The 27,496-nt window shown below is 41.3% G+C and overlaps 1 protein-coding gene across 8 annotated transcripts in view; it reads left to right on the forward strand.

Moving 5' to 3' along the window:
* The window catches only part of MICAL2 (microtubule associated monooxygenase, calponin and LIM domain containing 2), a 156,969-nt gene that overhangs the window by 66,312 nt on the left and 63,161 nt on the right, over positions 1-27,496 (forward strand). For 2 of the 8 annotated variants that reach the window (XM_044425593.1, XM_044425592.1), the window contains exons 15-26: positions 3,061-3,117; positions 4,472-4,618; positions 6,405-6,515; positions 8,248-8,457; positions 9,875-9,976; positions 10,287-10,412; positions 17,627-17,722; positions 18,216-18,317; positions 21,012-21,198; positions 21,719-21,807; positions 22,454-22,553; positions 26,590-26,642. In XM_044425593.1, the coding sequence (XP_044281528.1) occupies positions 3,061-3,117; positions 4,472-4,618; positions 6,405-6,515; positions 8,248-8,457; positions 9,875-9,976; positions 10,287-10,412; positions 17,627-17,722; positions 18,216-18,317; positions 21,012-21,198; positions 21,719-21,807; positions 22,454-22,553; positions 26,590-26,630 (1,368 nt within the window). In that variant the 3' untranslated portion in view covers positions 26,631-26,642. Of the gene's footprint in view, positions 1-3,060; positions 3,118-4,471; positions 4,619-6,404; positions 6,516-8,247; positions 8,458-9,874; positions 9,977-10,286; positions 10,413-17,626; positions 17,723-18,215; positions 18,318-21,011; positions 21,199-21,718; positions 21,808-22,453; positions 26,643-27,496 lie in introns of those variants that run through there. The other 6 variants (XR_006414260.1, XM_044425589.1, XM_044425591.1 and 3 more) reach the window with 5 other exon arrangements.

Consider the following 27,496-nt stretch of genomic DNA (forward strand, 5'->3'; position numbering starts at 1 on the left):
AGGTGCCGAGAAATGGACTGTTTTGCCATTTTCCAGGGGAAAATGGCTGATATAATTTATATTTTTCTTTAAACATGCCAGTCACTCATGATAAAGTGATCTAACTGGCATGGCATGTTTTAATGGATGCAATTACATTTGGAATACTTAAGGGAATAAAAAGATAGCTTTGAATATGGCATATCTGTTGATTCATATAGGCTCTGCATCAGGTGGTAAAGCAGTTCTAATTCCCTGGACTATACTACCATAATCTGAAGTGGTAACTGAAGTAAAGTGGTAGGAAAAAGATCTACATGCTTTCAGACTTCCTGCTTCTGAGAACCTCAGGAAAATTATTTATTTATTTATTTATTAAAACATTTCTATGCCGCCCCTTGCCGAAGCCTCGGGGCGGCTCACAGCACCAAATAAAATACAATAAAATACAAAAATAACAATATAAAATTAACAATATAAAATAAATAACAATATAAAAGAAGTCACCCTGGCCAGATAAATAAGTAAATATTGTTAACAATAAAAATGACGTTTAAATAAAAAGGTGTTCGCCTGGCACCGAAAAACAAATAATGACGGTGCCAGGCGGACCTCTCTGGGGAGCGCATTCCATAGCTTGGGCGCCACCACAGAGAAAGCCCTCCTCCGAGTACCTACCCTCCTAATTTCTTTCACGGAGGGTTCCCAGAGAAGGGCCTCTCCCGCAGATCTCAAGGGGCAGCCGGGCATATATGGATGTAAGCGCTCCTTCAGGTAACCATGACCCAAGCCATTTAGGGTTTTATAGGTCATCACCAACACCTTGAATTGGGCCCGGACTTCAATGGGAAGCCAGTGAAGCTGACGGAGGACTGGAGTCATGTGAAGATAACTCCCAGTCCCCGTCAGCAGCCTGGCAGCTCTATTTTGAACCAACTGAAGTATCTGGACCGTCTTCAAAGGAAGCCCCACGTAAAGCGCGTTACAGAAGACAAGGCGGGAAGTCACCAGCGCGTGTGTCACCGTCGCCAGGCAGTCGTACTCCAGGTAGAGGCGCAGCTGATTAATCAGCTGAAGCTGGAGGAAAGCGCTCCTCGCCACCACTGTCACCTGAGCTTCCAATGAAAGCTCCGGGTCGAGGAGCACTCCTAAGTTGCGGACCTTGTCCCTAAGAGGGAGTGCAACCCCATTCAGGACCATGTCAAATCCACCCTCTCCGAAGCCCGATCCGCCAACCAACAGGACCTCCGTCTTGTCTTGATTGATTTGAAAGCTGAAGAGTTTAGAAAGAAAACTCTTCAGCTTTCTAAACTCTTTAGAAAGCTGAAGAGTTTAGACTTCTAGAATATCTACTACTATGAACAGGTCTGCCATCAAGAATAAGCATGAATGGGCATTTGCAATGAGACCACAGCCCAACAGGAGTCCATTCCCAAGACTTGCTGCTGTTCTTAACCGCTGCCCCTTAACTGCTGTGAGGAAAAGGAGGAGAAGGTAAACAATCTGCAGTCCACTGGCTCAGCAGCTCTCTGCCTTCCAAGCAAGTAAGAGGTAGCAATAATGGGAGAGAGGAGGTGGAGGAAAGGTGGCTGGGGCAATGGTGGACAGACCCACTGAAGGAAGCCTCACAACTTGGAGCCAGCACTGATGGGCTATGTCATTGTGATTCAGTGGAAGCAGCCGATGGCCTTGGTCTAAACAGGCATCAATGCGGTCTGGCTCTGTCTTGAATCCAACAGCTGGGCTTGGGGAGAAGCTTTCTCAGTTTTTGTTTCCCCTGTCTGCAAAGTAAGAACTGTTTGATTTCAGGAAGCTACTGTGCACATTCAAGCCACAGTCCCCATTCGTTGCAGTAATGCAGAAGGGATGGATATTGTGCTAGAAGAGATTCATTGGGCCATTGACAGTGAACAGAATGTTGAGCTCCTAGCTGAGCAGCCACTATTGCCAGAGTAACTAGTCTTGTCCTTGAAAATGTAGGTGCACATTTCTACTTCAGTATACATGTCGTTCAGAGACCTTGACTTAACCAGCCTCTCAAAGTGACTAGGGAGCTAAAGCCACTCTGAGCTGCTCAGAGGCAGGCTGAGATACAAATTCTATAAAACCATCTTGTGAACAGCACAAATCCATTATTCTGTGAGATAAAGCATCAAAAGTGTAGGACTAGCCCAAGGTCATGATTCAGCAAGCGACAAGGCCCAGTCTCAGAAAATGACTGTACATGGACCTAATGCCACTTGGGAAATCTCAGAATAATTTCAGCTCTCCATTATAGAATATGGTACTGTTCTGACTTGTCTTCTGCAATGTCCAAAGTTGCACATTCTTCCCAAAAAGTGATGTGGTTGCTCTGGTGGTGACTGTGTTTTTGATTGGGTGACTTGAGGCCATTAATCAGGCCTGTTTATCAAGAGGCAGTTGTATTAGAACAACAACATGCAAGTCTTGGCACCCCTGTTTGTATGTTTCTGCCTCTTCATGTAAAAAACATGGGGTGATGGTATACTTTTTTACACTGAAAGGGGGAAATGGGTGACAGTAGCTATAATTTCTACCTCCTCTACATTGCATCCCATTGTTTCAGGCAGCCTTCTCAGTCCCATTTGTTCTGTTATCTTAGCTGGTTAGGAGAAAAGATCCTGGGCTCAAAAATGCAAGGAGCTAAGACAGAGGAAGGAGTGGTTTGTACTTTTATCATCACAAAACCATCCACTTTTAACAGAAAATCAGACCCCCCCCCCATTTAATGTGTGAATAGGGCAGACAGGAATAAACAAAGATAGCTGCCTTGTCTGTCTAGTTTGTACCCTAAATTTAAAAGGAGGCTAAGAAAAGGAGAGAAACTTCAGCTGATTCCTATAATAACCAAAAGTACCCCAGAGTTGGTAAATGAAACTATTTACAAACTCCCATTAACATTGTAGCTGACCAAGATACTTATGGGGTGTCATCAGTTTATCAGCCCTTGCTATTTGATTTTTAATCAATTTTAGATGTATATATCATTGTAAATATATACACAAGCTGTGTTTAAATATGATGATGATAGGAGTTTTTGCTTGGTTCTATTGCTTACAGGCAGAAGAAAATGAATCCAGTAAAAGGCGCCGTAAAAGTCTTATGAATTTTGAGGAGGTTGGTACTAATTGTTATTTCTAAATTTATTCTTACAATATAATAGGATTTTCTTCCAGTAGAGAAGAAAAGAATTGGGGGAGCATGTACATTCAGGCTTTTACTGATCAGCTAGGGCCAAAACAACCATTCTACTATTGTAAGCCATCAAGAGTGTAGATAAAATACAAAATTAATTTGTAACTCTTCTTGGACTGGTGGCCACTTTGGTCCACTTTGAGCAAGACTCAGTTCACTGCAGTCCTGAACAGAGACTGGGTTCACACAGTCATGAATTAAAAATAAGCCACAGTACTTATTTTCCCTCCCTGTCTGTGCTGGTCACAAGCTTCCTAATTAGCATCATTACTCTTGCCAGATGCATGGCATCCAAACCTGTCAAGAATGGCCAGCTGGGTTGGTTTAGCATCCACCCTGAAACCCACCCAGCCTTGCTGGACAGAGATGTCAGAACAATTTTTGCCCAACAAGGGTAAATGTGCTAATTCGGCAGCTCACAACTGGCAGATGCAGGGACGGGAAATAAGTTACTGTGTTTTATTTTCCCTCTGTGGTTGCACAAACCCCCCTCCCATCCCTCTAGGGTGGCACTTTTATTATTTTATTACTGAGAGCCGATGTGGTATTATGCCTATCGTGTTGATTTAGGACTGCTTCCACTCTCTCCTCAGCCCTGGGTGACTCTTGGCCAGTCACTGATTCTCAGCTGAACCCATCTCACAGGGTTGCTGCAAGGTTAAAATATAGAGGAGGAGGAGGAGGAGGGTTATGTGTGTTACCTTGCAGGGAAAGACAGGATATAAATACAACAAATAAGCAAGTAACACATACTTTTTCTGAAGCTTCAGACGTCTCCTTAGGAGTGACTATGTGACAGCTGCTGCTGTCAGCCTGAGCAGGAACTGCTCTGTAGGCACGTCTGGGGCAGCTGTCAAAGAGCAAGACCCCTTAGTGTGTGGGGGAGACAGGAAGCCCACTGCCCATCACTCTTGAAGCTTATTTTCAAAAGTATACACTGCACCCTTGCAAATTTTGGGGATGTTTATTTTAAATCCTGTATTGTAATACAGTTAATAACCTTTCACTAAGTGGTATGCTGAACCACACAAACTAAACATCTAATTAACAAGGAGCATTGTCAGTAAATAATGGGAATAAAAAGTGGTTCATAAACAGTATTGGAAGAGTTTTCATTCTGCACAAGAACAGCTGTTCTCTTCCAGCTTTCAAATCAAATGTGGAAAGTCACTGGCACTGAATATTAGGCAAGATGCTTTGTTAAACTGATTCTAAGCCCACCTCTCCTGTAGAATATAAACATCAAAGATATTTTCCTATTCCTGATTGGTTGCAGTCTTCAAGTTCTTCGAATCAAGGAACAAATTCTGGTAACCAACTAGGAGCCATGAAAGAAACAAACCAAAACAAAGTGAAGTCCATGGCAACACAGCTCTTAGCCAAGTTTGAAGAAAATGCTCCCAGCGTTTCGTTACGTAGGCAGGTGAGTACAAAGCAACTGCAGAATTCATCTTTGAAAATGAAGCAAGTCTCCATTTCCAAGTAGGATAACAGACCATAATGAGAAGAGTGCCTTGAATCCAAAGTCTAAATGTTTGAAATGAAAGCTAGTAGGATCTCTGTGAAATACTTGGAAAATGACACTTTATATGGTTTTTGGATCACAGGGAGACAATATCCCAAGTTCTTATTTGCTCCCAACGAGCAATTTCAAGAAAAGTTCACATAGATCTGCACACTCATAGAACAATTATTCCAGATGATGGAATTCTGCATTAGCTTCAGAGTTTTCACATTGCAGAAGGAATAACTAAATCATGGCCAGAAGAGGAGACTGTTACAGGCAATGGTGGCTTTTACTTGATGTGGAAGGGGAGAAAATGTAAATGTCTTGCACTTGCCTCTTTTTTCCATTCACCCACAATCTATGGGGTGCTGAAGGTTTGTGGAGTGAGAGATATTAAGTCCTGCTCTCCCTTTTCAAAGCTGCTTTCCATAGTGCTGTAATAACCGCAGTTCCCTGGTAGCTAAAAGCAAAAACACTGAGAGCCAGTGTGGTGTAGTGGTTAAGAGCACGGGACTGGGACTCAGGCGATCTGGGTTCTAGTCCCTCCTCAGCCATGGAGCCAACTGGGTGACTTTGGGCCAGTCACAGACTCTCAGCCCAACCTACTTCACAGGGTTGTTGTTGTGGGGATAAGATGGAGGAGGAGAGATGATGTAAGCTGCCTTGAGCCCTTTGTAGGAAAAAGGCAGGATATAAATAAATAAATAAATAAATAAATAAATAGTACTGGCACTAGTAGCACCACTCATAAAAATACACACAGATTTAATGCTTGGGACATTTTGGAGGTGACATTTCATCACTTGCAGTAACTCCTCCAAAAAGGAGCTGGGAAAAGGTTGTCTTCCCTCTGTAGGATAGCTGGAGATGGGGAAAAGTGCTAAAAAGATGCAGGGTCCTGGGAACTGTTGGTTCAACCTTCAAGGTAGGAAGATTCCATTGCTAAGTGGGATGAAATACTGTCCCTCTTTGAGGGCACCTTCTGTTGCTGCTTTCCCCCACTTTATTGGTGCTTTTCAAATGACAACTTGGCAAGGCAGGAGTATGCATATGGGTCAGCGATATGAGTGCATTTGCAAAAGAACTAACATTAGTTTAAAACAAAAATTACAATGCTAATTGTACAGTTTGAGACTTCAAAAAATAAAAAGCCAGGGAACACATGGCAGTGCTTCCAAAGCGCCATTTCAGTGGAGGGGCAGCCACTGGCAAGAGAGCAAAAAGCACGTGGCAGGGGCTTTATTGCCACTCTTACGGAGTGGCTTTGTAATGAATTGCTGAAACCCATGATGAAATCGGTCCTCAGGTTCAGACAACACAGCAACCCCTCATAGGCAAGAGCAAGCCTATAATAAGCCATGGGTTATCAGCATAGCTAGTTCAGGAAAAAGAAGCCACCTGCCTAGATCTTGCTGTGTTTTGACAGCATGCAAAGCACAGTGGCTGGTCACTCATGGTGAGTTGTCATGTTGTTCTAACCACGTTTCTCTGTAGCACTGTTAGACTTGTAGATATCAAAGTACAAACTGTGGTATCTTTATAAAATCTGAATATCTCTTACAGTAATGCTGACATAACACCACTTTTTTTCTTCAAAAGTGTTTGTTCCTTCCTTCTGTTTCATGACGTCTTTCACTCCTGTTCCCTTTCTTCATAAAATATTTCTTTCTCTCCCTGGGCTATTGTGCTTTTTATCTTTAAGGAGGTAGTAGCTAAAGCAGCTTTGCACCTCTCTTCTGAATCTCCTGTAAACCCTCGCTTTGCTAAACCCAAGGAGGCAACCTGTAACCCACCACCTCCTCCAAAAAGTCAGGTAGGAATTCATAAGGAAATACCCTCTTTACAGACTGCTTCCTAACCTTATTGCTGCGCAATGGATGCTGCTGTTGACAACTTCCTAACTTCCTTTTTGAAGTATGGCCACTTGGAAACACAGTGCACTAAGTTAACAGTGACACGATTGTCAGTGACACTTCACTGCCTGTTGTGTGCCACCGTGCCTTACCTCTGCTGTAGTCACAGCCAGAGGTGTATACGGAAATGGAAGAACTGTGCTGGACGATGCTACTGCCTTTGGCTTTTAATGGAAATTCAAGGCCTGAGTTGCTTAACCGTTTCAGTGTATTGAGCATTGGGTCAAGAGCTTCCATTGTTGCTTTGCTCATGGTGAAGTAGTGGCCAGCTGTTGTGCTGAGATGCTCACTGTGCTACAGGTTGCTTTACTTTTTAAGAGCACCGTGCTGAATGAGCTGTGAGGATTGGTCATTGGGTAAAAAAACTCGAAGAAATGCTCTATTTGCGGAAACAGTCTACAACTGTATGGGGGGATCCGTGGCACCACAAGCAGAGCCAACACAAGGGCAGAATTGCATCTTAAATGTAAAGTAATAAGCTTCAGCAGTATTGGATGTGGCATAGTCCAATGCACGCTGTTTGTTAGGCAATTGAGGCTTGCTCCAGTGGATGTCTGTCTTCTCGCTAGTTGACTCAGAAGCCAATAAAAGGTATAAAGGGAACATTTTGAAATAAATATGGTAATCCTTCCCCACCCCACATTCCTCTCAGCAGAATACTGCGGTTAAACCTATGTGAATAGTTTGCCATGCACTGCAGCCTGCCTTTTAGCCTTCCACTTTTGGATTCCGCTTACAGCTTGGCTTATGCCACAAACAAAGCTGACCTGCAAGAGAATGTGAACTTAATTACTTAACTCCCTTCTTGTTCCTATATGAGGAAGAGAAACAATTTGGTTGCATGAAAATGCATGCTTTGATTTTAGAACAGAGAGTGAATATTACATTTTTGCATTTGTTCAGTTGCACGCACAGTCATATTAACTGAATACAACAGCTGTATAGTAATGCTGTATAGTAATTCCTGCATGGAAGTTTGTATTCTTGATTCTCGTATCCCTTACATAGTAGAGACTTTATGGCAATACTGGTAGAGGAATGACTTTAGTTCCATTTAATTTGACGGTTACCAAATATTATTCTCTGCAGTTTGCATGGAAGTACTGTTGATACAGCAGAGCTACTATTATGTGGAAATACACTCTGTTCATATAAATGCCAAACTTCTGTTTGAGGCTGCCAATAATAATAGTATTTATTTAGTATTCTGTGAACATTAAGCTTTTCACGGATGCAGTCTCAGTGATCCCAAACATGACCCTTAATGGCCTCGTGAAGGAGCTGCTACATTATAGATTGGGGTAAACCTGAGGCTGCAAGAGAGGGGCTTCTGTAGGGTCACTAAGTGAGTTAGCAGCTGAAGTGAGATTTTAAGCATCCTTTCTCTCTGTACTAAGGAAATAGGTGCAGAACTCAAAGGACAATTGCAGGTTCAAGCAATGTAGAGTTGCTCTTCATTCTCTAAGCTCCGTCCACTTATTTGCACAAGTCACATGCACTCCTGCCTTTAAATAAATCCTGTTGAAAAGAATGTCCGCTTGCACATTTGATGATGGCCCATTCTAGCCAGTGTCAGTACAGAATGTGCTTTGATGGAAGAGCGATCACTTTTTTCATTCAAGTGTTTCCCAGTTTCAGGCAGTAGCTAGGGCTGACCGCCTGGTCAGGGAGCCCACGCAGTCTTTGCCTGGGGCTCCTCCAGAGGCCAGGCACTTGCGATGCATAGACCGAACTGAGCTGGAGCCCAGCCTTCCTGACACCCTTGCATCTTCCTGTCCTGCTGCATTTGCGCTCTCTGGTGTGCTTCTGCGCCTTCAACGTGTGGAGGAAAAATGTAACCAGGTGACAAACTCTTCCTCTATTTCTCCTCCCATCCCTCCTTCCCAGCTTCCCATTCCTCTGCTGCTAGAACTGGTGGTGTGTCATCTTTAGGCCAGGTCTGAAACATGTGCATCCAAGTTGATCCAGCCACACAGGACACTATTCTGTTCCAATCTCATATATATATATATATATATATATATATATATATATATATATTGCTACCTGTTTACCACATTTCGAATACTTGGCATTGGGTTAAGACAGACTTCCTCACCATGCTGTATGGACTATGACATATCTTTCTGTCTTAAAAGTTGAGCTGGGGATGAAGGGGAGTTCCGCAGGTTTTTGTCTGGAACTGGTTATGCAATTTATTTTGTAAGTGCTGCAAGGATATTCATTCATGTAATTTATTAAACAAATTTATGATCCACCTTTTTGTCAGATGAACTTCAAGGCATTTCAGAATGCCAGTTTATAGAAACTTGGGGATGAAACCATGATTTTGCCAAGACTTCTCCCTGCCATCCCCAACGTCTTTTTGCAATTGTTTAAAATGTTTTCTTCCTCTTCCTTGCCATTATATCCTCAGAGATATTTCCTTTATCATAGAATATTATATGTGTTTCTTTTGTTGCTGCTGTTTCTTGAAAGGTTTTTGAGAGTCTTGTTTTCAAGAGCAGACCCCTGCTTTCCACCTTCCAAGTTATACAGTTGATGATACAGGTCATTAAAGAAAATGACCTCATTTCTTCTGGTCCCCCCTGTGCCCACATCCCTCTGGTTCATTGACATGTCTTCTTGTCTTACCTATAACACCATTTTCTATTATCAGTTTTACATTTCCCGGCTTGCTTATTTTGGTGTTGTTTATTGTTGTAAAGAGGGAAGAAAAGTAAGAGTAAAGAACAAAAACAAGGGATTTCTTTAAAACAGAAATAAAAAAGAAAATGTAAAAAGAAATGAACACATGTTAGCATTTGTAGTGTAAGAGCAGGAAATGTCTTCTAATATTTGGATGAATAAATGTACTTGGAGCACTTTACCAATTAAAAAAGGCAACCTGCCTGGGATGCTGGTGCAGAGCCGGGGGGGCCATGGATGCCTCGTCCTGGGATCAGCTTGGTGGAAGGTCTGCCTGCCACCCCTAGGAGGAAACCAGCCTCACAGCTGAAGTGAAGTACCTGCTGTGGCTTCTCCTTTAAGAATCGCACTGATTCCAAGTGCACACAGCTACAGAATCGTCAAACATTAATTCTGCCGCCTTTTCCTTTGCACTGCCAGTGTTTTCTGTTCTGTGCTACCTTTCTGCTTACTTTCTGTTTACTCATTTCCCCCACCCCGCAAAGGACTGTATTTCTCAATAATGCTGTTTCTGCCTTTTCTTGATAACCAAACATTTATTCTCTCTCCTTTCTCTTCCCTGTTGCTGCAGAAGAGAGCTCAGTCTTTAGCAAATAGAGAATTTCATAAAAAGAGCATTAAAGAGAAAGCTGCTCATCTTGCCTCAATGTTTGGCTCTGTCAACCTCCCAAAGGTGAATACTGTGTTTGCTTTGCAGATACAGGGATCAGCTGGGGTCAAGTGCTGGTGTTATCCTGTCAAGTAGAAAAGGGCTGGCTTATGACTAATAACTTGGTTTCACGTTGCTAAGCAGGAACACAAAATGGGAAGTTAGTCCACAATCTTAATGCAAGGCGATGCGTTTAGACCTGTTGAGATGGGCAGAACTCTGCAATAGATTGTGGCTGTAGTCTTGCCTCCAATGATGTATTGCATGCCATCAATTTAACCCACATTAATATGAAAATCATCTGGGATAATTTTCCTCTTTCTGCTCTGTACAGAATAAACTTCCTACTAAAGGTCTCTCCCATTCTCAGCTCCCATCTCCCTCTTGCCTTCCATCTCATGACTCAGCTGCTTCCTCTTCATCTATTGATTCTGCTTCCCCTGCCATTCATTCTAAAAAGGTATTCCATAACAAGTTCCCATGTCGGATTTGCGTTGCCACTCAGTGATAATACATGAGTGAACTGCACAAGGTTGGCTTTGGCTCTTAAGACTTAGCTTTGCATGGGGTGAGAGTGTGTGTGTGTTGGTGCCGCTTTTCACTTAAATAAAGGCTGGGTTTGTCTAGGTGCATGCTAGCAAAAATAAAAGACGTGAAAAGGGACTGCAGGGAATTATGCCAGTTCCCTTTCACACACACACCCATATCTTTCAAAATAGCTTCAGAACTACAGCTACCAATATGATATTTAAAAATAACAATTAAAGTGGAAATCTGATTATTTATCTCACTGTATTAAAATAGCCAAGAGGAAGAAGAATGACTGGATATAGACTGTGGGACCAAGTGTAGAATTACAGCGTGACTAAGTGGCACTTGTTTTTCAGTGTAGGGGTACAAAAACATCAGTGGACAAACGTCTTGTCTTACAAACTTCTGCCTCATGATTACTTATGGCTCTGCTGTTACCAAGTCCAAAGCCAGTTTTATTTTAATTTTCCAAGCAAACTTTTCACCTCGTCTTAGCCAAGGCAGAGCGAGAATAGATGCTACAGATCCAAGTTGTAAAAGCAAAATTACTTTTTACTTTAGCCAAGTGTTTTGGACTGCAGTTGGTATATCCAGCACTTGCAGGAACTCAGTTAGCTTAGAAGACCTGTTGCTTAAACTTAGAGCGCAAAAGAAATGAACTCTGCATGTGCTCAGAAGCAGGGTTCTTTGGCATATTTGAGGACTGAGCCTTTGTGGGCCTCCCACTTTAAATTCTGGTTGAGAGTATTGCTGTACTCTGAAGTCTTTGAGCCCCAAGAAGGGTGAGCACTGTCCCTCTCTAGCCGGATACTTACCTTTCTCTGAGCTTGGAGTATGCAGTATATAGATACAAAGATCCTGTGAACTGTCAATACTATAAAGCTGAACAAAAGTCTATTTTTGAGTCACTTGGCTGGATTAGACTGGTTTGCTGGAACAGAAAGTGCGGAAAAAGCAGTGCCCCTGCATCACATCATACTCTGATTATCTCTTTTAATACCTGTGTTCGCTTTCTCTTCTGGCTTATCTGGGATCCTGACCAATGAAAAGCAGTTTCCTTATTTTTTCTTTTCATTACATATTCTGCATCCTGCCCGGCCTAATAATCACACAGGAGATAATCTCATGCAGGAATTTGACTGTTCTTAAACCAACTAGGAAATCATTGTCTGTGTATGTCATCAGACTTTGCTTTCCTATATCATAAAAATATATTTTAAATATTAGGCTGTCTTTGAAACAATGCAGAACTTGCAAAGTATCTGTTTGCAAGCAAAGTAAAGCACCCTGCTATACTAGTCAGTTTAACTAGTATTTTTTCCTAAAGTATTAAAATTGCAGACCAGTGAGATGGCCTATAATCCTCTGAATGCGGAGGATTATGGAGACCCTTTGCAAGGTAGGAGAAGTGTGGAGGTGAAGGGTCTCCTCAGCATTCCTCGTGCCCAGCAGACTAGCCAGGGAACTTCAGGCAGGGAGGGAAGGCAGCAGCAGCTCCCAAATGCATCATAGTATGGCTGCACCAGTCCCTTCCCCCAGAGGATGTCCCCGTAAGCCCCTTCTCTGAGCTCCCTCTTGTGTCCTCAGAGAAGCAACCACTGTGGTGCTTTCTGCATCGGTTTGCAGGGCAGAAGGAGGGTGATCCAAAGATGGTGTCCTAGCTCTCAAGTTGGAGCTGTTTTTGCCATTGGAGCTGAAAAAATCCTGTGGCCTCTCAGACATATGTCAAAAATATGACTATTTTTCTGTCTACAATAGTAAAAAAATGACTATTTTTCAGTCTAAATATGTAAATCTCATCTCCTTAAGAAATCATGATTGCTAATATCTCTTATAAAACTGAATTGGAAAGCCTGTATGAATACTTAGGTATAAGGCGTGAGCTGTGCTTCTGTCTGGATGGAGAACCTCTTTGTCAATGTATTGGCATTTAATTCCCTGGGCTTTAATTTAGGCTTTCTGTCGTTTTTAAAAACTACTATTTGAGAATGTGTGTGTGCATGTATCAACTAAGGTCTGCTTCTCACCAACAGCAAATAAGGAGGAAAAATTCTGGGTGTTATCACCTTAGATGACAGACAGATGCACAAACAAGCAAACTGAATACTTTCATTTAGAACAATTCTCCTTCTGATGCTTGCTTTCTAATGCAGGGAGGGTGGGGGGTTATAGAGCACCACTCCTTCTGTAAGACATGGTCATGTGGCAGGATTTGGCATTGATTTGGGTTCCAGGAAGGAAAGGAAACATCAGCATGCTTGTTTGTGCGTCGGCAAAAATGACAATAAATGGAAAGTGCCTGGAGTTTCTTCAGTGAAGAATCTGGCTTGTTGTGCCACATCTTGAGGCTTTATTAATATGTTAGAGACTAGACTTCACTGTTAATTGTAAAATGGTAACTCAAACATAGTAGTTTTAAAAAGTGTTCTGATTCTTCTTAGTTCAAAACCACAAGTAGTTTGAATAGACCTTCAAGTGGCCACACCAGTTTGTCTTATAAGGTTCTGCTCCACTGAACCACTAGTTCAGCCCATCTCCTTTGCCTTTCTTCCCTACCATCTCATGTAGAAAATGAGATTAAGATTTGTATTGCTGATAACTTGCACTTAGGGAAAGTGGAGGAAGGAACTAGAGCATTAGCTATCTTTGACTTGATTCAAGCAATGAGGATGGTCTAGTGGGTTGGGTGACACTTATAGGGACTCTGGAGGAAAGTGACTGTCATACTTGAATTCTTCACTCTAAAGGAGGTAAAAGCTGAATGTGGCCAAATGCATACCCTGGATTTTAAGAAATCCATATTTAATAAACTTGGGAAAATGATAAGTAAGTAAGGTCCCATGTCAAATGAGTCAAAAGAAAAAATGAGTCTAAGATATTTTTAAAAGGAAATTCTGAACAAAACAAATCAAGATGTGAGATAGTTGATGTAACAATGTGAGAAGGATGTTGGAATTGTCGTAGAGCACACGCTGAATGAGTCAGCAGTGTGATGTGGCTGCCAAAAAGCTGAATGCTATTGGGGGCTGAATAAATAGAAACATCACTTCTAAATCATGCAAAGTGCTAGTTCCCCTCTACTCAGCACTGGTTAGGCTTTATCTGGAGTAGTGCAGCCATTTCTGGTACCAAAGTTTTTAAAATATGCATTCTAGAACCTGGAAAGGGTTCAGAAGAGGGCAACAAAGATGATCAAGGGACTGGCAGCAAAGCCCTGTGAGGACTGGGCCTGTTAGCCTTGAGAAGAGAAAACTGAGTCATGATACTTGAAAGGCTGCCACATGGAGGAGAGCCGGGATCTCTCCTTAGTTACCCTCGATTGCAGAATGTGGACTAATGGGCTCAAGTTAGAGGAAGGCAGAGTCTAGATGAAAATCAGGAAAAACTTCCTCACTAAGAGCAATATGACAACAGAAGCACTTACCTAGGGAGGTTGTGGGCTCTCCCACACTGGGAGCATCCACGATGCAACTGGACATCTGTTAGGTATGCTTTCCAGTTTCCCCTTTAGTGAGGAGGAAGTTGCACCCGATGGCCTTATTGGATCCTGCCAGCTTCTATAAGACACAGGTTCACACTTTCTGTAATTTAAATGCATGACTGCATCCTAAGAAAAAATTGTCTTAAAATTTGAGGGTTTAGATTGTAAATATTTTAATGCAAAGTCTCTTCCCAACAAATTCAAGCTTTTCTCTAGAAATGGGCAACTTGTGCATCCCCCATCATGCTTCACCATTTTCTGTCCTGGCTAGGGTGATGGGAGTTGTAGTCCAATGACATCTGAAGGGTTCCATGTTGCTGCACCTTCACTTTTATCATATTAAAGTTGTATAAGTGTTTTTTTTAAAACAATAATCTGACCTTGTTGTCAGAGTCTGTCTCAATTTGAGGGTGTTACCTTTTAGCCCCAATTTGATCATGCTCTAGTTAATAAAAGTTGCTTTTCCCCACTATTTTAATAAGCATAGGTATGTTGCTCTACCAGCTGTCAGTATGATTGAAGAAAAGTTGACATTGATTGTTTTGGTGGGTGGGGCAGCTAGTTTACTTCAAAGGGTGAAAATCAGCTTGAGTAGCCCATCCTTTGTTTAGTCACGCATATCTTTGGAGTAATTTCTTAGGTATATTCAGCAGGAAAACATTGCTGTAAATGACATTTCTTCATCACCCAGTGTAACTTTTTCTAGAGAAAACACAATAGCTATTTATCTTTAAGGTAATTATAAATATTTGTGGTAAGGAAATACATGGCAGACAAGTCAAAGCCTAATTCGTTTTTGAGAAATGTGAATGGCATACATTGGAGACTGTGACATGACTGTACCGTTTATGGCTTCATGGAAAGTGCCAAGAACAGCAGTGGCATTGCAGAACATGACTCTGAACAGGCGTCATGATGCCTGAGATTTATATCAAGCAAGGTAGCTAGGAATGGCATGTAGGTCAAGGCTTACTGTCGTTGCTACCTGCATCAGGTAAAGTGTGGCCGTGCAGGTGCTCCCTAGCAACTCAAAGTGCAGGACCGGTTTCCCATCTGAGCTGCCCATTTGGGGAGCTCAAGTGCTGCTTCCACTATAAATCATGAATCCTAGAAATACAATTATATCCAACTAGTGCAGAGACCCCAGTGGAATAGCCCTTTCTTTAATATAGCCAAGCATTCAAGCTGCGAAGGCCTGCAGCTGCACACTTGGGAGACACACCTGCTAGGATTTCGAGGCACATGGCCCGTGCTATGGGACATATCTGCAGGCATCTTCAGGGAGGGTCAGTCCAGTGCTTTCCTCTGAGAAGGGGCTTCCCCAGCTTAGGAAGAGGGAGCAGCTGTATAATTCTGCCCTTCTCCATGTATTCACCTCTTGCTTGAAACTGTCAACTGCAAAGCTGTAAGCTGGTTTGGAAAGTCTGCCCAGTAGTGACAAAAGATGAAACTGCACTCTTCAAACATAGACATGTTCAAATTTAAATTAATTAATGCTTTAAAGAATAACCTGGGATGTACACCCCTGGGATCCCCTTAGTATGTCTACCAAGTTTCAGGTGTCACAAAGTTTCGCAGCCTTTGCTCCATGGTACAGACACAAATTATCTTATAGATTGTACACTTCTGCCTTGTAATGGTCAGCCCAAACAAGGAAATTTACACAAAATTAAAAATAATACAAATAAAGAAAAATAAAAAGCCTAATTTATAGAGTGTAATCAAAGCAGTAACACACACAAAATAAGTGCTAGTTTTAACATACCACAACAAATGTTCTTTGACATCTGACAACAGTATGAACTGAAGATTTTTGCTAATCTTTATAGTTTGGTCTGATTTATTGAGTACATTCTATTGTTCTGACTTTTTTAAACTGTAGACCTCCCAGGGGGCTTATGCTTGAAAGTCTGCTCATAAATACCCTAAGGGCACAATTCAGTAGGGATGTCCATAAGCTTCCAATCTTGGAAGGCAGCCTATTCAGGGCAGAATGCAGTAGAGGCCATCTTTGTCTCCACTCTTATCCCACCCTGCAAGTCAGAGAGATGGGACCATCCAGCTTTGGAGGGGGAGAGAAGGAGGCTGGAGCACTGCTAGGATACCTTATGTCCTGGCAGCCCCAGTCTCATCCCCTCTCTGTCCCCTAGGACACTTCTTAATTCTTTATCTGAGATTGCTTTTATGATCTTGGAGAAGTAGTCAGTGTGATTCTTTACCTGCTGTCTGTGAAGCTGTGGAAGGGAGATCCAAGGGCAGAGCCCCTTTCCAACCTCAAATCTAAGAATTCAAGCAATCCCATGGCCTCCTAGCTGCCATCTCACACCTGAGTCATGAGCAAGGCCACCTACTCATCCAAGAGGTTGGGGGAACAGGTAAGGAGACATTCCTTCAGATAGCCAGTCTCTAAAGTGAAAGTTTGGAGTAGAACCAGCAGTTTTGAATATGACTAGAAAGCCACAAGAAGTCAGTGTAGATGTCCCAAGCTCCATCTTATTTGGTTTCTATGGGCTAGTTCCATAGGTGGCCTTCCTCTGCATTTTCTACCAATAGGTTGGCCTTCAGACTGCCACAGTTTTCTCTTCAGTATTTTGCAACACCCTCGAAAGCTTGCCTAACGCCCAGGAAGCAGTATCCTAAACTGTGTGCCATCTTGGGATAACAAAGTAAGCAACCAGGACTATTGAGTAGTCCCATCCGCAAGCTGAAACCACTTCAGTCAGATAATGTGGCACTAGGTGTAAGTTCAGTAGTTTAACTGTATTAAACAGAATGGAAGTTCTGGCTCTTCCCAAAATAAAAATTCTGTTAGGGAAACATGCATCAAGCATTCAAAAGCTGGCCTTTGGTTAGAATTCTCCCCACCCCAGTTGTATTCCTGCTTATTAGGATCTTCATACAAACCTGAGAAAAAAATCATAAATCTAGTTCACATAGAACACTGTTCCTTAGTTTCTGTAATCTATAGTTTGCTCTGCTAAAGTTTGCTTGGCAAATTATCGAACTGTGGTTTGTTTTCTCAATCCCTGGATTGTTTGTTGCCCTCTCTTATTTTCCTGTTCCCTCTCTCTACATTTCAAATACATCTGTGATGCTATATTAGTGGCGCAGAGATCAGCTTTTGTTCATTCATTTGTTTGTTCGTTTGTTTGTTGCCAACGGCCAGTGAAACAATTCACAGTTCTTGGTTCACATGCAGTGATAACCCATGGTTTAAACCACCCATAAAAACAAACCATGGTTCCTCCTCTTGGTTTGTTTGACATTAACAAATCAGAGTTGTTGGTGAGGTCACATTTACTGTGACAACCCTGAATTAACTCAACTATCATGGGTTAGAGTTGTATGTAAACCACACCTAAGAGACATTATTGTATGTTACCAGTTTTAAAACAAAATATCTACATTGCTAAATATTTTGATTTATGAAACACAGGAAGAAAGGTGAAATCAGAGGTAGGTTTGATTTCTGATGCATGCACCTCTTCTAGATGCTTTTGTGTCTTTTTCACTTCAAGCTTGTTAATCACTGCTCTGTGGTATGGCTTACTCTGATTGACTGTCTCCTGTCATTTTGCTTGAATGGTATTTTCAAAAGCAAAATATCTCCATTTTTCTTCTTTTCTTTTCTCTTTCCTTTCCCCCCTTTTGCTGGAGCACAGATGACTGTAGGGAAAGTATCACATGGAATAAGTGCTGTGGCACAAGTCCTGGTCAATCTGTACATGAATGATCACAGGCCAAATCCATTAAACCAGGTAAGGTTTAAAGACACACTGAATATTGGGCTCATTTATATTTAAGGAGCAATATTTACAGGACTTGTTCTTTAAGCTTTTCGGTCAGCTTGCGGTTGTAGGATAGTGAAGATGCATTAAATGTGCTCTTGATATTTCTTGCTTGTAGCTTAAATTTGGTATAGAGTTCTATAACATGTAGTTTTGAAGCCGTTGATCTGGACTGTGGCTTCTCAAGGTTGGACTTGTGAGACAAAGATGCTTATGTGTATCTATTTGATGTAAATCATATTGCAGTGTCAGGAGACGAGAACAAAAAGAACCTTGCCCTATTCTCTCTCTCTCTCTCTCTCTCTCTCTCTCTCTCTGTGTGTGTGTGTGTGTGTGTGTGTGTGTGTGTGTAGCCCATACAGATCAGTGGTCACACTAGCCACTATGCATTTATTTTATATATTGTTCTTTGAATAAAACACTTTGGAATAAATGAATTTTTATTACTATTGTGTTGACTTAGAATGAATCAGCGAATGGAGGTGCTGCTGCTTCTTTCCCTACTACTACTACTTCTACTACTACTCCCTGTCAAGCTTTTCCTTCTACTACTCAGAGCTGTCAGGTATTATACAGAAATATACTGCGGTGGTCAGCACAGTAAGAGATGCCATTTTGTGTATTTCGCTTGGGTTTTGGCAAGAGATGTGTATCCCACAACAGAAAATAGCAGAAACAGTTTTTGACCCACAGTATATATTGTACGATTCTATCCTCCCAAATCTACTGCAATGTAGTACACAAATCCCCATCTATCCAGAACATCCCTGGATATTATCTCCTTTGTGTAGAGCGTATTTTATAGTTCATTTATTTCCAAAGCCTTTTCAAGTTCAATGAACTGTATTCCATATCTATTAATGTTCCATAGTTCACTTCCGTGTACATTGCCAATCTTTATATATTACAGTGTGTGCCATATTCGTGAAGTTCACATAAAGGTCATGAATGTTCCCAACCAATTTTCTCTATGCTGACACTCTCCAGCAATGTTGGACTATAAGTCCCATCATCGCAAGTTCTCATGACAATGGCTGGGACAACAGGAATTGTCATCCAGCACATCAGGAGGGGGCTAGGTGAGGGACAGCTGGTCCAAAGCTACTATTTGAGCAGGGAGACTCAGTACTTATCAAACAGTAGTTTTAATATTATTTTCACTTCTTAGTCTTGGGACAAACAGTTTCTTGGGAATTAGTCACTATGTCAGTTTTCCTCTTCTTTTTTCCCCACACGTAGGTTCTTCCTAATAGATTACAGGTGTTACTCTGTTAGCACAACTAAAAAGCACAGGCATTTGTGTATTCAAAAGTATCTATGCTTGCAGTTATCATACATTTATAAATTACTACTCCAGTTACCAGCAAAGATCCCTTATCTCTGTTTGACAGCTGTTAAGTGAAAAGTAACAAAACAACATATTTGCAAGCTCTGTTGGTCAATATGCTGCTCTTTCACAGGCCTAGGCAGGCCTTCCCTCTATTACAAATTTCCAGATTTGTTTCATTTGTACAAAGTCTAGAAAATCAGTATTTTGGGCATGAAAACATTTGCTCACATTCCGTGAAAACATTTAAAATAGATGGTGAAGCACAGGTAGCCCGTTCTTAGCTATTTTAGAGGGACTGTTAGTGGCTGTCACTTCAGAGATTGCAAAAAGTGATATTTTGGGGGAAATGCAGTGAGAGTGAGCTGGTGGTAGTCATTCCGAAGTGTTGCCTGGGCACTTCTTGGGTGAGCACAGCATATGCAGCAGAGGGTTTTCCCTGCCATGCTGGGCTTGATTGTGTTGATCAAGAACCCAGATCTATTTATGTTCAACAACTACTCCAAAACAAAAACACATGGTTCAGCATGCTGGATTGTTGTGGGAAGGGTCCAGGTTCTCATTTCACAGCAACCCCCTGCAGCTGGTTACCTAGAGTGGAATTGTAACAAACAGCTGTCTGTGGATGCCTTGGCCAGGGAAGAGTTAACAGTCCAGAGACCCAGCAGCTTCAGCCAGGAAGTGAAGCAAGGTGCCAAGGTGGCGGGAGGGGTAGACAGCACTTGGAATGCAAAAAACGTAAAGTACTCCCAAGGACAGGAGAATTCACACTTGCCTCCAAGGCTGTCGATTTGGGAGCTATAGAGTAGAGCATTCCCTGTCATTATCCAGGTAATTCTCACCTGGGTCATGTCAAGAGATGTCACTCCATGAGTCATCTGCTTGATCTACTAGGGATAAAAGCAGGGGGCTGAGGCAGATCAGGATTCCTCTCCAAGGAGCGGTTCCCTGTTGCTGCTGGAGGCTCTGCCAAAGGGTGCTGGGCTATTCTACAAAGGAGAAGGCTACCTTGGGTCTGTCTACTGGGTTAGTGCTAGAACCAGTTAGCTTTGTCATTTTGTGTCCAATTGTCTTCAGAGGTCTTGCAGGGAGCCCAGGTTGTGCTGGGCTATTGAGAACTGCTGCTCTCCAATTCCTGTTTCATTCTCTACTCTCTCCTGTGTGTGTGTATTGTGTGTTGTAGCATTTTAAATCCTCCACCCCTATTGTGTTAATCCTGTTTTATAATAAATAGGTTTTCCCCAACACTTGGGTTGTCATGTGCTAAATCCAGTGTCGGGCCCTGGGATTCGGGGACCAGGGAACTCAGAGCAGAGATCCACGCTCTGGGAGCCGCAGGGAGGTGGGGACTCTGGGGCAGCTGAACATTACAGGGTTGCCATATATAGTATGAACCCAGTCAGTGGCTTGTTTGTTCACGTGACCTGGACAAGTTGATCTTATTGGACATGAAGCAGGGCATTGACCAAAGAGCCATGTATTGAGGCCTCCTGTCTGCTTTCCATGGCTTCTTTTCTAGTAGTCACAAGGACGCAAGTTTCATCATATTCCTGCTGAGACTCAAGCAGCAGGGTTGTAAAAACCTGTGTGCTTAGCATGCCATTTTATTTTATTTTGACTAGGTTTTTAATATGGTCATGTTATATATTATAAAAATAATGCAAATAAATAAATAAAATGTCACACGACTTAGTGTGGTATTTAGCCCTATGAGTGCTGAGCCCTCAATTTTGCATTGTGAAGCTTATTTCTTTAATGGAGGGGCACAAGTTGCTAACAGGCAGCTTTTAAATAGATTTATTAATAAATTAATACAGTAGGTATAACTTTGTAAGTGTATTTCTTTACTACCTTAGTAAGGTATTTAATCAAGCAGTTTTGGTTACGTTATAGTTTAAAACTACTTCAAGTGCCTGTTCATTTGCTTAACAGGGTTCCCTGAGAAAGGAGTTTCCTCAGTCGGTAGGTGGGAGTGACATCTGCTGTTTCTGCAAGAAAAGGGTGTATGTCATGGAGCGCCTGAGCGCAGAGGGGCGCTTCTTCCACCGGGAGTGCTTCAAATGCGCCACGTGTGCTACAACGCTCCGCCTGGCTATGTATGCTTTCGATGAAGAAGAAGGTAATAAATAAGAGAACATTTATCATTTTACTTCATTATAATTATTATAATAAGAAATTGGGACGCTGTATAATAGGAGCCTGGCATGTTTGAGTCTTTTGATTCTCTTGCACAAGAGCAGTGAGGTCAACCAAATGGTGATGCCAGTTTTACATATGATGGTCCTTTGGCTACCTTTGCCAGGACTTGTTGACCCCAGGATAGTTCCATTCAGGTTAGGCAGAACAAATAGGTTATGAACAGACCATGAACAGTCAGAAAATAGGAAAGTACACTTCACAGTATGTAAAGAAATACTCATTGAGAAAGAACAGTGTTTAAGGAGAGTGCTTCCAGAGACTTTTAGTATTGGGGCGGCATATTTAATCGAGAGAGAGAGAGAGAGAGAGAGAGAGAGGGAGGGAGGGAGAAATGAACTAAACTGCTTCTTTCAGTTCTACCACGGTATGTTTAAGTCTACCAGCCCCTTGATTCCATTTGGTAGGAAAAAGCAAATCATGTTATCACTTCTGTCTTCTAGGCAAATTTTACTGCAAGATCCATTTTGCACAATGTAAAACAAAGAATACTCACAGAAAGAGGAGAGCCATGTTAAAAACTAATGCAAAGGTATGCCTATTTCTACTGGTGTGCAAAAGCATGGCCTTGTAATAGACTTGCTATTTTCTTTTTAAAAAGCAAGGTTTATTTTGAAGTTTGGTGTGTGTGTGTGTGTTGGCGGGTGCATTCCTGTTTAAAGCAGTCACCACTGCTGAGTCTGCAACATGGAAGGGAACCCTCTAACTTGCAGATGATTCCTATCTGTATCATCAGTATCCCAGGCCCGCAATGTGTGCCACAGTAAGAAGGTTGCTGCTCTTTCCAGGCCAATGGGCACTGTCCCCATGGGAATGACATTTACTGGGTGAAGCAAACCATGTTCTTTCTCAGCTAATAAGGGTGCTTTTCAATATACTTTTAAGGCATCAGGGGAAGGGTTGAGACATGCCTTTGTCCACTTGGGCTCTAAAATTGCCATCTGTTTAAGCCTTCTTAAAATGAATAGAAACGATGTAGCCCCCACCCTTTGAAATACACGCACACATGTGTGCCTTCTTGTTTTGGTGCTTGGCCATGTGACATTTATGAGGCCATTTTTGACTGAGACAATGGCATAAAGTCAAGAACTACCTTGAGTATCCTTTGGAACCATTCCTTGAAAGGAGTGTCCCGAGGCTTGAGATGGTGGTGGTGATGATGTTGTTTCTCTTCAAAGGGGGAAATGGAGGTGTGGAGGCAAGAAGAACCTATGTCTGCAGAAACCACCTCAGAAAGTGCTTTTGCTGCTAATAGCAGCTCAGAGGACCTGTCCCCAGGTATCCTGCCTTCATTCTTTAGGAAAACTCTAAGCTGGCCTCTTAAGGTGACAAGGGATCTGCTTGACCTTCCGAGACACCTCTCTAACTGGATGCATGGTTTCCTGCACTCTACCAGACTTCATTTCAGGGACAATGCATACAACTATGCCTACTTGTATGAACTCCTAAGCTTCAGTATGCCATTCCTTTTTGCGCTTCAAGAGTTACTTGCCCATATTTACCAGGAAGTGGAGCTGTCATATGAGAACATGCTTGAATTGGTGAAGAAGTTCTTCAGGGTTTAAAGTCCTTCTGAATCTTTGTTGTGCCTTTCAGATTTCCAAAACAAACAGCCTTCTGGTTGCATGTATACGCACAGGTATAGATATTTCAATTCAACATGTGCTTTAATTGAGCCTATTGATTGGATAACCATAATTCACAGTGCAATTGTTAGATCATTGATTTCAAATTCTTACTGGATCATGAAGGTCAGTGTCCAAAAGCATTTCCAGACAATGCAGAAATATGAAGGATAGTTTTATAGATTTTTTTTATCTGGCTCTCGTTCCAGTTAAGACCAGATATTCCTCTGGGTTTACATTTTATTATCCTTATTTTAGAGACTGTGAAAGAACCTACTTTCATACATTTCTAGGGCAACAGTAATGTTGACCATATGTGTGCATGGTTTTTTTTGAAAACTGAATATGGCACATACTTCATTTTCTTCTCCTCTCCTTTTGCTTTATCTCTGCTGTGGGGCTACAAAGTCTGTTTACTTGCATAGAATTTTTCAAAAAATGTTTTAAAAAGTACTACTAGCTCAGATGTCTTTTGTTGACTTCTCTTTGATATACCCTTTGTAAGCATGGGCATTTCTTGTGATATTTTTGAGTAAATTCAAAAAGCATATCTTAGACTCATTAGTTAATTAAAATAAGCAGGTGAAAGAAAATGTAGCATTAGCCTATATTTATTTTTCCCAAGGCATTCCACGTATGCCCATACCATGATAGCCAGCTTAGAATCAATGAGGCCATTCTTCCTTGTTAAAATGTAAACACCTGTGCTTTCAGCCCATTCATTTGAAAATTTTAGGCATGTTAGAATAATTAATATATATAATTCAATCACAGATAGAGAAGGAGAGAGATACAGAAAGATTCTGGAATCTCTGCTTGGTAATTCATTTACAAGATTTTTTAAAATGTACTAGCAAGGCTTATAGAAATTAGGCTGTGGCTCTGAAAGGTAACGAGCACTCAGAATTACACCCATAGGTTGAGATATTAGATGCACACACTGAAAGCCATATTTTACTAAAATAGAAATAGTGTAAAGCACAGGGTTTTAAAAGTATTTTGAGAAAACCTTGTGAAGGTTTACAGAGGGTATATGCACGATACTTCCAAGCACAAAACAACTTAATAGCTGTGCCCCAGAGCTATCCCTTTCTAATCGGCTGTCCTTTGGCTGAGGGTTCATAATGAACTACTCTTGTCACTCTGAAGTAACAAGCTTGCTCAAGCTTCCATATAGCCTGAGCTGCCTGATCCTGCCTAATCTTGAAAACTAAGTAGGGTCAGTCTAAGTTGAAATCTGGACAGGTGACATGAGTCCTGCCAGCAGCAGGCAGTTGGAAATGATGGCCTGCTAAAGCGCTTCCAACAGTACAATTCTATGATTCTCAGTCTTCTGGAATGAGAGTTTCACTCTGTAGAAGAGATGTAGGGCCCCTGCTTTGCATGCAAAAGGTTCTAGGTTCAGCCTTTGCATGTTCAGGTAGGGCTAAAAATTACTCCTTCCTAAAACCCCAAGGAGTTACTGCCTAGAGAGGTTGAGCTAGATAGATTGATGGCCTGACTTGAAAAAAGGGCAGATCCTTTTTGTGTTTTGTAGGATTCTAGGCAAGCTGCAGCATTTCTTTCTAAGGAGAAAGTAGCCCAGCGGTGGTTTCCTGTGCTTCTTGGCAAGTTTTCTTTGTGAAAACAGTGACATTCAAGAACCATTGCTGATCATAGAATAGTAGTGTTGGAAGGGCCAATAAGGCCATGATGCACTGTTAGTTTCTGAAACAGTAAGCAGTTTGCCTTTGGCAAGCAAACACGGTTACACTGTTGGTGCATGAGCTTACTGTGTAGTCTTTCCATAGATTGTTCACTCGCCTGAACTATGTTGGCGCCATTGCGTAACAGCTGCTTGCCATTAAACAAGTTACCTACACGATCATAAAATCCCTGATTTTATAGCTGCATGCATCATTTTCAGTTTCATGGCTGCATTAAAGTTACCTTTGTCAGGAGTTAAGTGGTACATTGTTTGGGTGCTTTTTAAGAGTGAATTGCCATTCTATCTTGCACCTCATTCCTCAGCATGCTTCCTTGAAAGAAGGTCCCATCTGTTTCAGTGGAATGTCAAAACTTAATTCTAAGTGTATTTACTTGAAAATAAGCTCTATTTAAATGAGTCAGGGTGCAAAGAAGTTTAGGGTTATTTCCTACACAAATAACGAGGTTTTAACCTTTGATCCCTACTGTACTACCATTAAGGGTTTGATTAAATGTAACATTTTTGTAGGCTTCATAGATTAGAAGGTAAAAGGTTGTCTTTAGTATTGGTTATATTTAATTGTAATGTGATTTGCTCTTTTTAGTTATGAAGCATGTATTTATGTGTGCTAATTCATTAACAGTGCAATCTCGTATGAGTCTGCTCAGCAGTAAGTCACACTGACTTCAGTGGGGCTTACTCCCAGGTAAGTGGGTATAACTTTGCAGCCTGGGACACATCGTAGCCATAAGAAGACTGCTTGAAAAGCTGTGCACATTTAGGCCGATTGTGGCCAACCCTTCTTATTTATCTCCTGCTGTTGTTGTATTCAGGGTTTTCTGTGTCACAGTAAAGGAAAGAAACCAACAGCATTTTCAGATGGCTACTATGCGCCTGAATATTTGTGAATCACCCTAAAACAAGTAAGCATTGCATTTGAGGCGATGACAGAGAACAGCAAAGGACTTGTGGCAGCCTTCCCTTATTTGGCGCTTCTAGAGTTGTTGATTTATCTCTCATAACTCCTCGCCATCATGGCCATTGGACATGCTGTTTGGGAATTAGGGTTGAAGTCCAGCTACCATAATTCCTCAAATGCACTGCTTTTAAATGGAGGCAGCCCACTCACTCCATTTGCAAGTCACTAATAAGAGCCATGTTGGTTACAATACAGGTTAGTCCTTACTCTAGCGGCCTCTTGTCTTCTGTTGCTGCAAAGTGGGAAACAGAAAGCAATTTAAACTGAAGATAAGCACACATCACAAACAATACAATCTTTGACAAATGTGTACAATAAAAATTAGCTGGACTGTAATGTGCACCAGTGTTTTACAATTACCAATGTACTTTAAAGGAATCTCACATTGGTTGGTTACAGTTCAATGTTACTTATCCAATCCTGGGAGAAGAAGTGAAAAGTTATTAAACACACACACACACACACACACACACACTTTGGATAATCAGTTTCAGGATCATTTCACCAGTATGCACTTAACCACTCTATGGTTTCTTTAAGCAGTGTTTGGCATCACATGGGTAATTACGTGTCCACCGCAAAAAGAAAAAAAAAAGGAGTGATTGATCATGTTGATACTTTTTGTCAGTGGCACATTAAATGTTGGTTTGGTAGAAGAAGCACGGTTTCAAAGACTGACTTGAGAAACAATGCTAATGTATGCCCAAAGTCATTGCCAGATAAATGATGAATTGTATGCTTTGGCCCAGGCTTCTGTCAAGATAGTTGTTCAAATTTACATGCTTGCTCCTTAATCATTTCAAATAACATTGGGTCTTTTGTAACTTTTATAGATTTGATACTTGAAAAGTAGCTGTTATGGTTGTTAATATTTTATTGTTATATCAGAATGAAGGAGAGTAATTTCATTGCATCATACTTTACTTTGCAGTTTGCGTTTTTGTCTAGTAATCTTTTTCTGCAAAGACTTATTATTAGCTTATTTTGACTATCTTCTTTCCCAATCTCTCACATTGTCTTTAGTTAATTTCATCATTCCAGTGCTACACCCACTCATTGGCTGAACCATTTCTGCTGTAAGACTATTGTTCTGTTTGCTATCCTTTGCTGAGTGTTGTGATTAATCCATAATATTTTCTGCCAATGTTATGGAGACCACTTGGGGTCTGTGTGCGGTAACAAAAAGAAAAGGTTCTGCATGATCATTTAATCTTTTTTGCTGTTCACAACTCAAAAACGTATGATTTAATCTCTTGTTTCTACTGCATCATGATTTATGTTCTGCATGCATCTCAAACTATTGTTTAAAAATGATTCATAGATAATTCCATTTGCAGTGGTTAAAGCTTAGATATGCACTAGTTCAAGGAAACTTTGTATTTGAAGAGCTGGATCTCACTAAGCTGTTCTCCCTATGGCCAATAGTAGGAGAGAGAAAAAGAGTGAATTGCCTTCTAACTTTACATGGCACTTTTGAAGATCTCCATATGAAAAACATTTAGATAGGCATGGAAAAATATTTCAAAACAAAACCTTAACATGTGGAATACTTGATTGTTTATAACATTAACCTACCAGACTTGGAATATTTTGAGAGACGTCAACATAATGTTGCTCATATAATATCAGCAAAATTATTGTGCAGGATTATGTTGGTTTAGCTAATGAAATCCTCAATCAGTATGCATTTTTCTGAGCGTGGACATTGACTTCAGTGGATCAGAATGCCTGGTCAAGCATCTGTAGTTAGCTCAGAATAGAACATAAGGCTTTGAAAAGGGCCAGAATATGCCCTTTCTTAGCTTAATGACAGTCAATACTTACTGCTACAACTCCTGAGAGCTTAAAGAGCCATTAGAGTCAAGGGATGTTAAGAGCTTAAGTAAAGGGATGCAGGAAAACCTGGTTCTTCCCTAGATGGACTCAGAAC

Source organism: Varanus komodoensis, unplaced genomic scaffold (assembly GCF_004798865.1).
Source record: "Varanus komodoensis strain SLA01 unplaced genomic scaffold, ASM479886v1 scaffold16, whole genome shotgun sequence".
NCBI classification, from domain to species: domain Eukaryota; kingdom Metazoa; phylum Chordata; class Lepidosauria; order Squamata; family Varanidae; genus Varanus; species Varanus komodoensis.